The 12,706-nt window shown below is 40.9% G+C and overlaps 1 protein-coding gene across 5 annotated transcripts in view; it reads right to left on the bottom strand.

The window, feature by feature from the left end:
• PTPN2 (protein tyrosine phosphatase non-receptor type 2) overlaps window positions 1–12,706 on the bottom strand; it is a 93,755-nt gene that overhangs the window by 34,459 nt on the left and 46,590 nt on the right. For 4 of the 5 annotated variants that reach the window (XM_060200640.1, XM_060200636.1, XM_060200637.1 and 1 more), the window contains exons 3-4: window positions 9,490–9,590; window positions 1,602–1,700 (exon numbers count right to left, since the gene is read on the bottom strand). In XM_060200640.1, coding sequence (XP_060056623.1) covers window positions 1,602–1,700; window positions 9,490–9,590 — 200 coding nt within the window. The remainder of the gene's footprint in view (window positions 1–1,601; window positions 1,701–9,489; window positions 9,591–12,706) is intronic. The other variant, XM_060200639.1, reaches the window with a different exon arrangement.

The following is a 12,706-nucleotide window of genomic DNA, read 5'->3' as shown; positions in this document are numbered from 1 at the left end:
TGGAGCCCCGGCTCCCCACCTGCAGAGGAGTCACTTCCCAGGCGGTGAAGCAGGTCTGCAGGTGTCTATCTTTCTCTCTCCCTCTCTGTCTTCCCCTCCTCTCTCCATTTCTCTCTGTCCTATAACAGTAACAATAACAACAATAACTACAACAATAATAAAAAACAAGGGCAACAAAAGGGAAAATAAATAAATAAAAAAATACAGCCTAGAGATTTTGAAGACTGATGTATCACAACTCGTAATGATTTAGTCCACTGCAGTTACATCTTAAGAGAATAGTGGTTTAAAACTGTTATTGAAAATGTAAGGTAAGAAACAAACAAACAAACAAACAGGGAGTCCAGCGGTAGTGCAGCGGGTTAAGCACACGTGGCACAAAGCGCAAAGACCGGTGTAAGGATCCCGGTTTGAGCCCCCGGCTCCGCTTCACAGGTGATGAAGCAGGTCTGCAGGTGTCTGTCTTTCTCTGCCCCCATCTTCCCATGTCTCTCCATTTCTCTCTGTCCTATATAACAACGACGATATCAATAACAACAATAATAACTACAACAACAATAAAAAGACAACAAGGGCAACAAAAGAAAAAATAAATAAATAAAAATGAAAAACAGGGAGTCGGGCGGTAGCACAGCAGGTTAAGCGCAGGTGGCACAAAGCGCAAGGACCGGCATAAGGATCCCGGTTCGAGCCCCCGGCTCCCCACCTGCAGAGGAGTCGCTTCACAGGCAGTGAAGCAGGTCTGCAGGTGTCTGTCTTTCTCTCCCCCTCTGGCTTCCCCTCCTTTCTCCATTTCTCTCTGTCCTATCCAACAAAGACGACATCAATAAAAACAACAGTAATAACTACAACAATAAAACAACAAGGGCAATAAAAGGGAATAAATAACTAAATTTTAAAAAATTTAAAAAAAAGAAAAACAAAACAGTATGTTAGTTCTTCTAATCAGAAACTCTCCACAACTAGCCTTTAAGAAAGGCAGAAATTGGGGAGTCGGGTGGTGGCACAGCGGGTTAAGCGCATGTGGCGCAAATCGCCAGGACCTGCGTAAGGATCCCAGTTCGAGCCCCCGGCTCCCCACCTGCAGGGGAGTCGCTTCACAAACAGTGAAGCAGGTCTGCAGGTGTCTGTCTTTCTCTCCTCCTCTCTGTCTTCCCCTCCTCTCTCCATTTCTCTCTGTCCTATCCAACAACAACGACATTTATAACCACAACAATGTTAAACAACAAGGGCAACAAAAAGGAAAATAAATAAATAAAAAGAAAGGCAGAAATTAATAAAACGAGTATTCAAAAAAGATAAAAATATTTTTACAGCTTTTTAATTTTTTATCTTTATTAATTTCTTGGATAGAGATAGCCAGAAATCGAAAGGGAAGAGGTGATGAGAGAGGAAAAGAGACAGAGAGACACCTGTAGCACTCCTTTACCACTCATGAAGCTTTCCCCCTGCACATGGGGACCAGGGGCTCAAACCTAGGCCCTTGAGCAATGTGGCATGTGTGCCTAACCAGGTGCCACCAGCTGGCCCCAAAATGAAAATATTTACAGCTTAAGATCACAAGCAACACAATAACTTGTAGATAGTAAAATAACACTCACCGACTCTTTCTCCACAACTCGGTTTAGCATGACAACTGCTTTGGTCTTTTGCTGCCAAACCATAAGCCAGAAATGACAACCTGTATTAGGAAGTGGTCCCTGTAAGAACAGAGAAGAAAAAGTAGATGAGAAGCTTTAGGACAAGACTCAGGAAAAAATTCCTTAAGTTCATGTTCTCAGTTTGAAAACAATGTAGATTCATTATAACATTTTTTTAAGAGCTTCACAGATACAATTTGTGCTTCCTACAAACTGAAGGCTTGTGGCAACCTTGAGTCAAGCAAATCTATTAGCATGACATTTGGACATTTATTGGACATTTAATCTTTAACAAAGGTGCCCATAGTATTAAATGGGGAAAGCAGAGTCTCTTCAACAAATGGTGTTGGAAACAATGGGTTGAAACATGCAGAAGAATGAAACTGAACCACAATATTTGACCAAACACAAAAGTAAATTCCAAGTGGATCAAGGACTTGGATGTTAGACCAAAAACTATCAGATACTTAGAAGAAAATATTGGCAGAACTCTTTTACGCATAAATTTTAAAGACATCTTCAATGAAATGAATCCAATTACAAAGAAGACTAAGGCAAGTATAAACCTATGGGACTATATCAAATTAAAAAGCTTCTTCACAGCAAAAGAAACCACTACCCAAACCAAGAGACCCCTCACAGAATGGGACATCTTTACATGCCATATATCAGACAAGAGTTTAACAACCAACATATATAAAGAGCTCACCAAACTCAACAACATGAAAACAAATAACCCCATCCAAAAATGGGGAGAGGACATGGACAGAATAGTCACCACAGAAGAGATACAAAAGGCTGAGAAACACATGAAAAAAATGCTCCAAGTCTTCGATCGTCAGAGAAATGCAAATAAAGACAACAGTGAGATACTACTTCATTACTGTGAGAATGTCATATATCAGCAAAGGTAATAGCAACAAATGCTGTAGAGGTTGTGGGGTCAAAAGAACCCTCCTGCACTGCTGGTGGGAACGTAAATTGGTCCAACCTCTGTGGAGAACAGTTTGGAGAACTCTGGGAAGGCTAGAAATGGACCTACCCTATGATGCTGCAACTCCTCTCCTGGCGATATATACTAAGGAACCCAACACACTCATTCAACACACCCATTTAAAAAAATTTGGTTTACCTATGTTCATAGCAGCACAATATGTAATAGCTAAAACCTGGAAGCAACCCAGGTGTCCAACAACAGATGAGTGGCTGAGCAAGTTGTGGTATATATACACAATGGAATACTACTCAGCTATAAAAAAATTATGACTTCACCGTTTTCAGCCCATCTTGCATGGAGTTTGAAGAAATCATGTCAAGTGAAAGAAATCAGAAACAGAAGGATGAATATGGGATGATCTCACCCCCAGGCAGAAGTTGAAAAACAAGATCGGAAGAGAAAACACAAGTAGAACCTGAACTGGAGTTGGTGTATTGCAGCAAAGTTAAAGACTCTGGGGTGGGTGAGGAGGAGAGTACAGTTCCAAAAGGGATGACAGAGGACCTAGTGGGGGGTGTATTGTTATGTGGAAAACTGAGAAATGTTATGCACGTACAAACTATTATATTTACTGTCAAATGTAAAACAATTCCCTCATAAAGAAATTAAAATAAATAAAAAATAAAAATCTCAATAGTAGTAATAATAATAATAATAATAATAAAATGAATGTGGTCTTACTGTACCCAAAGCAGCTGAGAATATGCATTCACCTAATGTAGTGAAGGAGATTTGTGAGAACTAGTGGTGGAGTCAAGATCTGGAGTAGGCTTTAGTTCTTTATGTAAATCAAGGCATGTCACGGAATTTTTACCTGCAAGCACATACAGGGGAGCTGTATTCCTTATGTAACAAGTGTTTTGTAAATATTATTTGAATCAACAAACTCTAAAGTTCTATGAAACCGTTAAAAATATACTGGGAGACCCTGTCCCACTAACTGAAATGTATCAAGTAGAACAAGAATAAGAGGTAAGCTACCAACTCTGTGGGAAGAGGCAGAGCTAGAATGGCAATAGCAGAGCCTTTAAAATGAGGATGGCACTGGGGGCTAGGCAGTGGCGCAGCGGGTTAAGCGCACATGGTGGGAATTGCTAGGGCCAGCTTAAAGATCCTGGCTCAAGCCTCCAGCTCCTCACCTGTAGGAGGGTGGCTTCATGGGAGGTGAAGCAGGTCTGCAGGTGTCTAGCCTTCTCTCCCCTTCCTCTCTCCATTTCTCTCTGTACTAACCAACGAGAACAAGGGCAACAAAATGGGAAAAATGGCCTCCCAGAGCAGTGGGTTCATAGTGCAGACACTGAGCCCTAATGATAACCCTGGAGGCAAAAACAAACAAACACTGACTCCGAGAGGGGGCAGCTTATATATAGAAAGAGAGAGACAGACAGACAGACAGAATGTCACTCCTTTCCAAGCCCAAGATAAAGTATATGCAGATCTGAGTGGGACATAACTAACCAAAGAGAAATAAATCAGTGGAGGAGACACGGAAGAATATAGTAGAAAGCTACTGCTGTAGAGTGTGTGCGGGACCTTAAATCAGAGATAATCGGCACCCTTCCTAAAGACGTGATCACATTGTTAAGAGAATGTTGAAAGCATGGAGAATATGGAGGAGAAGGGAGGTGACTGGTGGTAAGCAAGCCTGCCTAGAAGTTACGAGAGCACAGAAAAAGAACAGAGGCAAGAGAGGAAAACAGTTCTCAGGAAGTGTGACTGGGCCACCAGGGTAGAAGGTGCAAAAAGAAACCTAGAAAATGGGGGTTGGGTGGTAGCACAGTGGGTTAAGCGCGCATACTACGGTGTGATGCACAAGGACTGGCAGAAAGATTCCAGTTTGAGCCCCTGGCTCCCCACCCACAGTTGTTTGCCTCACAAGCAGTGTAACAATAATGACGACAACAACAATAAACAAGGGCAACAAAAATGAGAAAAAAATGGCCTCTATGAGCAGTGGATTCTTAGCGCAGGCACCAAGCCCCAGCAATAACCCTGGAGGCAAAAAAAGAAACCTAGAAAGTATAAGACATCTCAGAAGAAAAGGCTGGAGACGAGCATCTGAGTTCTCACACTCATTTTCACACAGTCACAAATGTGTGAAACCTTCATTTAGAAATGAACACAGGGGAGCGGGCAGGCTGTTCCGTAGCCACAGCACTAACTGAGGAGCAGGAGCTACTGAGTTTGACCCCTGGCATCACAAACCCCAAAGTGATGGTCTGGTTCTCTTGCTTTTTCTTCTTAGTAAAAAATAAAGTAGATACATAGCATAATGTTTATACAAAGAGACTCTCATGTCTGAGGCTCTGAAGTCCCAGGTTCAGTCCCCCCATAACACCATAAGCCAGAGCTGAGCAGTGCTCTGGTGTTTCTCTTTCTCACTCAGCAGCTCTCTCAAAAATAAAGTAAATAAAATACTTAATAAAATAAGATAAAATAAAATAGGGATGGGGGCTGGGCAAGTAGCTCACATGGTGCAAAGTGCAGGGACCAGCTTAAGGATCCCAGTTTGAGCCCCCGGCTCCCTATCTGCAAGGGGGTGGGGGGAGTCGCTTCACAAACAGTGAAGCAGGTCTGCAGGTGTCTAGCTGTCTCTTCCCCGTCTTCCCCATCTCTCAATTTCACTCTGTCCTATCCAGCAGCAATAATAACAATAACAGTAGCAACACCAACAATGAAAAGGAGATGGCCGCCAGGATTGGTGGATTTCCTAGTGTAGGCACAAAGCCCCAGTGATAACCCTGGAGGCAAATAAATAAATAAAATGAAATGAAAGACAGAGAAATGGGAAGATGAACATGAACGTTAAGCCCAACCACTGGTGTTATGAGCCAGGTCTTTTCTTTATAGTGATGGAATGTACAGTATTTTTTAAAAAAATATTTTACTTATTCATTTGGATAGAGACAAAGAAATCAAGAGGGGAGTAGGGAGACAAAGAGACGGAGACAGCCCTGCAGCACTGCTTCGCCACTGTGAAGCTTTCCCGCTGCTGGGCCTTGCGCATTGGAGCATGTGCGCTCAAACTGGTGAACCACCACCTGGCCCAGAATGTACTATGTTTTACTAACAATATTGCCATCATCTTTATTACTGCTATTAAAAAAAAACAAAACTGTAAAACCCACTACAAATAGCCCACACGATACATATCACAAAGTCATAGGGTAGAATGATTTAGAACATGAGCCAATGAGTCTGTAGAAGCTAAGTGGCTTCATCTTACTGTATGGATGGGGACGGGGACACACACACACACACACACACACACACACTTATCATAGGAGGCTATCCTGAAGTTTAAAAGTATACCAAACATAGAAATTACAGAACATTACAAAACTGCTGGTTGTTGTTAATTCTACTTCACACTAAGATGTCACATTCATAAAGGCAGGATTTTTATTATGTGTGTTTTAGTCAAACTATGACCCCCACAGAAAACAGGCAGTCAGCGAATCTTTATTGGGTAAATGAATATCCAACTAAGTAGCAGAACCAGGAAGGAAGGTAAATATGTGAGAGACTACAAACTTTTTTTTTTAGTGGTAATGAGAAATATTTTAACAATTTTATGTCATTTGGACAAAGTGACCTGATACATACTTCTGAAGTCATACTGGGGGTTGGTTGTACAAAGTCTGGGGACAAAGAGACCCAGTACATTATGAAAACAAAGAAAGATTCAAAGAATTAACATACCTTACTTAGAGCCCAATAATTTTTAAAAAATTTTTTAATATTTATTTTATTTATTTATTCCCTTTTGTTGCCCTTGTTGTTTTATTGTTGTAGTTATTATTGTTGTCGTTGTTGGATAGGACAGAGAGAAATGGAGAGAGGAGGGGAAGACAGAGAGAGAGGGGAGAGAAAGACAGACACCTGCAGACCTGCTTCACCGCCTGTGAAGCGACTCCCCTGCAGGTGGGGAGCCGGGGTTCAAACCGGGATCCTTATGCCGGTCTTTGTGCTTTGCGCCACCTGCGCTTAGCCCGCTGCACTACAGCCCGACTCCCAATTTTTTTTTTTAAATTTATTTTCCCTTTTGTTGCCCTTGTTGTTTAACATTGTTGTGGCTATTTATGTCACTGTTGTTGGATAGGACAGAGAGAAATGGAGAGAGGAGGGGAAGACAGAGGGGGAGAGAAAGACTGACACCTGCAGACCTGCTTCACTGCCTGTGAAGCGACTCCCCTGCAGGTGGGAGCCGGGGGCTCGAACCGGGATCCTTACACCAGTCCTTACGCTTTGGGCCGCATGCGCTTAACCCGCTGCACCACCACCTGACTCCTAGAGCCCAATTCTTAAGACACATAGGTAAAAAGTGCCACTCCAGAATTAAAGTTGAAAATGCAGGTTGGGGGTGGCACAGAGAGCATAATGGTTATGCAAAGAGACCCTCATGCCTGAGACTCCAAAGTTCCTGGTTCAATCCCCCCGCACTACCATAACCCAAAGCTGAGAAGTGAGTGTGAAAGCAAGCAAGCTAGCAAGAAAGATAACCATGGTTAGAGGGAAAGAAAAAGAACCTAATTTGGAAATGAGTAAGACCTACATTTTTAAAGAATGACCACTAAGTAAATTGTGCTGAGAAAAAAAAAAAAAAGAAAAAGAAAAAACTAGAATAAGGTCATGTCAGGAGATCTAAAGGAACTATTCTTTTTCATTTTATTTTTTTGATTTACAGTCAAAAATAAAATACAGTAACAAAAACCCAAACACAGTAGTTTGTACATGTATAACATCGCTCAGTTTTCCACATAACAGTACAACCCCCTCTAGGTCCTTGGACAGCATGTTCCAGGACCCGAACCCTTCCCCTGACCCTAGTCCTTTCCTTTGCTGCAATACAACAACTTTCTCGCTTTTTAAGATTCTTCTTTTAATTAGTTAAGTCAGTTTGGATAGAGACAGAAAGAAATGGGCGGCGGGGAGAAGGGGAGATACAGAAGGAAAGACACCTGTAGCACTGCTTCACTAGTCATAAGGCTTCCCCCTTCAGGTGGGAGCTAGGGGCTTGAACCCAAGTCTTACGCACTCAACCAGGTGGACCATAGCCTGGACCGTCTTTTATTTCTTAACATTGTACATTTTAAAAATAAAAAGTAAAAATAAATTAATTAAAAAAATAAGTAGATCTTTAACACTAAAACTGTCTATTAAAAACAGCATGAAAACAAACAAAAACTCATCACTGCTCAAAAAATGTTAAGGTGAAAACTATTATCAGAAATGACCATTACTAATGAGATTTAGCCTACTTCCTGCAGGTTATTCTAACACCATTGTATATATCTTAATATATGAGCAGCACAATTTTTTTTTAAGTCTTTGCCCCCTCAATAAAAAGAAAATAACAACAAAAATTAAGTCTTTACTGTTCTAATAGGGAAAAAGTAGTAAATGACTGCTGGTTTAAATCTATATTCTCTAATTTCTGGAGAATTTATATTTTTGTGTGTGTTTTCTATGTTTCTTTTTTCATTTAAAAAATATTATTTATTTATTTATTTATTTATTTATTTATTTATTTATTTCAGCCACCAAGGTGCAGATGCTACAATAATACCATCCTGACTTCCCTGGGCAGATGACCTCCCAATATGTCCTGGAACCCCACCTCTCCAGAGCCCTGACCCACTAGGGAAAAACAGAAACAGGCTGGGAATATAGATCTACCTGCTAACACCCATGTCCAGCTGAGAAGCAATTACAGAAGCCAGACCTCCCACCTTCTGCACTCCATAAAGAATTTGAATCCATCCTCCCAGCGAGGGATAAGGAATAAGGAAGCTTCCAATGGAAGAGATGGGACACAGAACTCTGGTGGTGACAATTGTGTGGAATTGCACCCCTATTATTGTATAATCTTGTTAATAATTATTAAACCACTAATAAAATTTTAAATATGTATCAAATATTATGACTATGCAACTCAGAACTTCAATAAGAGCCTTGATGGGTGGTCCGGGAGGTGGCACAGTGGATAAAGCATCGGACTCTCAAGCATGAGGTCCTGAGTTCAATCCCTGGCAGCACATGTACCAGAGTGATGTCTGGCTCTTTTTCTCTCTTCCTATGTTTCTCATAAATAAATAAATAAACAAATAAAAGAGCCTTAGCTGGAGTAAATGACAGGCGTGTTCATGAAACCCTTATCTGATGAAGTGAAGGGCAGCTGATGAACAAAAGCCAAAACCATTTCTGGTTATCTATGAATCGAAGAAGTGTGCTGGGATACGGGTATGAGCGCCTTCCAAGAAGCAATCGGGCAGAATGCCAGCAGCAACCCGTCCAGCTCCCTGGTGGCAGCACCTTCGCTGTGCCCTGAAGAAAGTCTGGACACATCCAAGGCACCTCCATACACTTGAGAGTCTATGCAGATGAGCAGAAAGAAGGGTATTCAATTTTAATTATGGTGAAGGTTGTGGGGGGGGGTCAAAAAATTCATTCATGGAATATATGACACCGGCAGGGGGAGATAACATAATGGTTATTGCAAAGATACTCTCGTGCCTGAGGCTCCAAAGTCCCAGGTTCAACACCCCCCCCAACACCACTATAGGCTGGAGCTGAGCAGTGCTCTGGTAAAAAAAAAAAATATATATATATATATATATATATATATATATATATATATATATATATATAATCAGAATATATGACACTAAATATAATTTTACTTTTATCAAGTAGTTTTAAACTATTATAATTTTTACAACTGAATAATATATATGCCCCCCCCAAAACTGACTTAGAATTCCATTTCCAAAGAGACCAATATATACTTTTCAGTTGTGTTTGAAAGCAGACCAACCACATCAGGCGTTTGCCCAGCATCATACCACTTGCCTGTGTTAAGATGTAACTCCTTCGTGCCTCTTCTATGTCAACTAAGCTGGCATTAATATAATCATTTTCAGCATTTTGCAACTTAACGCGACTGTGATCATCTGAAATAGAGAATGATAAACTTTAACTGTCAACTCAGATTTGTCGTCTCTTTAGTTTAGTGTTCATGTTCTAGGTGTTTATAAAGGGCTAGAGAAACAAAATGAAACAGAACAAAAGTTGGCATCACAGAAGAGCTGAGATAAATCATATCTATATTTCCCTCCCCCACCAAAGTTAAATACATGAAATAGATAGTTTTATTCCTTGCTGTGGTGGAAGGGAAGCACTTCTGTTTCTAGCAGATGGCTGGTTATCATAACTTGAAAAATCAAGCAAGGAGGAGCAGGGGAAGATAGCATAATGGCTATGCAAAGTGATCCTCACATAAAGGGTCCAAAGTTCCAGGTTTAATCCCCCCCACCTCAAGCCAGAGCTGAGCAGCTCTGGTGAAAACAAAACAGGCAAAGGGAATTAAATACCTTACTAAAATAAAAGACTTATTTACATTCTAGGTCATTTACTTATTTTTGTTGTCACCAGGTCTCAATGCTTCAGGACATCTTTTTTTTTTTTTTTTTAAGAGACAAAGAGAGAGGGAAAGACAGCATTGTAGCCAAGCTTCCTTTAATGCAATGGGGGTCAGGGTGTATGTAATCTAGGCCACGCACGTGGCAAAATTGGCACACACTATCCAGGTGAGCTATTTTGCAGTCTCTACTTAAGCAAGGCTAGATTCTTAAGAACATTTTGTTTGCCTCATTCCTCAATAGACCTGCATTCAAATATAATTTAACAATTTTAGTACTTAAGTTTTTAAGATTCAATATTAAAATTATTTAAATATAGTTGAAGAAACCTAATTTTTGTAAGAGAAAAATACTTCATTACTTAAATTGTGTTGCAAGTTTAAATACTAGTTTTTTAAAAATATTTTTATTTATTTAGTATTGGATAGAAACAAAGAAAGAGGCAGAGAGACACCTGCAGCCCTGCTTCACCACTACTGAAGCTTCCCCCGCTGCACACGGGGACCAGGGACTTGAACCTAGGGCCTTGTGCACTATAATGTATGTGATTTAACCAGGTGCACCACCGCCTGACCCAAGTTTAAATGTTTCCAGTTTTAAAAAATAAAATCTCAAAGACTTAGTATTCATACTAACTTAAATATGTAGAGCACAAAACTTAAAGATAGAAACAATGGCTTTAAATATAACTTACAACATGTTTATGGGAAGGGAAGGAGGAGAAGCCATGACACAGAAGAGAAAAAGCAAATGAATAACATCAGAATACTATTACCTATATTACAATCCTGAAACCAGCTGGTGTTTGTCTCAGGAGACTACATTTTAATTTTTTTTTTTTGCCTCCAGGGTTATTGCTGGGGCTCAGTGCCTGCACCATGAATCCACTGCTCCTGAGGCCATTTCCCCCCCTTCTGTTGCTCTTGTTGTGGTTATTTTTGTTATTGCTGATGTCGTGTTGGATAGGAGAGAGAGAGAAATGGAGAGAAGAGGGGAAGACAGAGAGGGGTAGATAAAAACACCTGCAGACCTGCTTCACTGCCTGTGAAGCGACTCCCCTACAGGTGGGGGGGGGGGCTCGAACCGGGATCCTTACGCCAGTCCTTGCGCTTTGTGCCACGTGCGCCTAACCCGCTGTGCCACCGCCCAACCCCCAGATAATATATATATATTTTTCAGATAATATATATATATTTATTTATTCCCTTTTGTTGTCCTTGTTGTTTTATTGTTGTAGTTATTATTGATGTCATCGTTGTTGGATAGAACAGAGAGAAATGGAGAGATGAGGGGAAGACAGAGAGGGGGAGAGAAAGATAGACACCTGCAGACCTGCTTCACCGCCTGTGAAGCGACTCCCCTGCAGGTGGGGAGCCGGGGGCTCAAACCAGGATCCTTCCTCCGGTCCTTGTGCTTTGCGCCACCTGCACTTAACCCGCTGGGCTACCGCTCAACTCCCCAGATAATATATTTTTAAGAAAATATTTTATTGGGGGCCGGGCGGTAGCACAGTGGGTTAAGCTCACATGGTGCAAAGCACAAGGACCGGTGCAAAGATCCCAGTTAAAGACCCCAGCCACCACCTGCAGAGGGGTCACTTCACAGGCAGTGAAGCAGGAGCAGGTCTTTCTTTCTCCGCCTGTCTTCCCTTCCCCTCTCAATTTCTCTCTGTCCTATTCAACAGCAGCAGCAGCAGCAACAACAACAATGGGGAAAATATTTCATTTACTTTAATATCACACACACACACACACACACAAGAGCACTGTTCAACACTCACTTCTAGTGCTGGGGATTGAACCTGGCAACTCAGAGCCTCTGGCATGAAAGTCATTTGCACAATCATTATGCTACACTCCTCAAAGAAATTTATCCTAACCACCCATTTTGGAGAACCTCCCCTTCAAAACTAAAAAAAACATTATATCTAGAAGAGGGTAAAAAAAAAAAAGTCAAATGACTTCAGTTTCACATCAATTTATCTGAGATGTTTCTCCTGGACTGAGCCCAAGACCTCTGTAAATATTACATGTCATTTGCCAACAGGAAAAACTAAGATCTTGTTATAGTAAATCGCTTATACTAGTGTTCTCGGAAAGATGATGTCAGCCAGCACTTTTTTTAAATAGTCACTTTTTTTTTTTAACAGTTTAGTCACCCTTTAACTGTTATGTGAGACAGTAAAATGGTCAGCTACCTAATTAACAAAATAAGACTATTTCTCTCCTAGCTAATACATAATAATAATCCCTAAAATAGAAGATGTACTAAAATATAACTGAAGGAATGTATTTGCTCATGTTGTGATCACAGAGACAACACAAACCCCAAAGCTTCATCATATCTATTGCACAACTGAGTGGAATGAACTGGCTGATTCAACAGAAGGAAGGAGTCCATAAAAGCTAGGGAGGCTAAGGACCTGGTCATCCTACTGGCTGGTGTACCAGGTCCTTCCTCAGTGATAGAGAAAAAAGAAACTTGGAAAAAGATCTCTTACAGGTTTTCAGTTTTGGTTGGGAGGATTAATGGTTTACAGTAAAAAAAAAAAAAAAAAAATCATTGGTTTGTGTAGAATTTCTGAGTTTTCTGCAAAACACAATCACACCCAGCCAGGTCCTCCTTCACCATCATGCACTAGGCCCAGG

This window comes from Erinaceus europaeus, chromosome 10 (assembly GCF_950295315.1).
Source record: "Erinaceus europaeus chromosome 10, mEriEur2.1, whole genome shotgun sequence".
In the NCBI taxonomy this organism is placed as follows: Eukaryota; Metazoa; Chordata; class Mammalia; order Eulipotyphla; family Erinaceidae; genus Erinaceus; species Erinaceus europaeus.
Note: the sequence above shows the minus strand (reverse complement) of the source record. Positions and strands in the feature narration are given on the sequence as shown.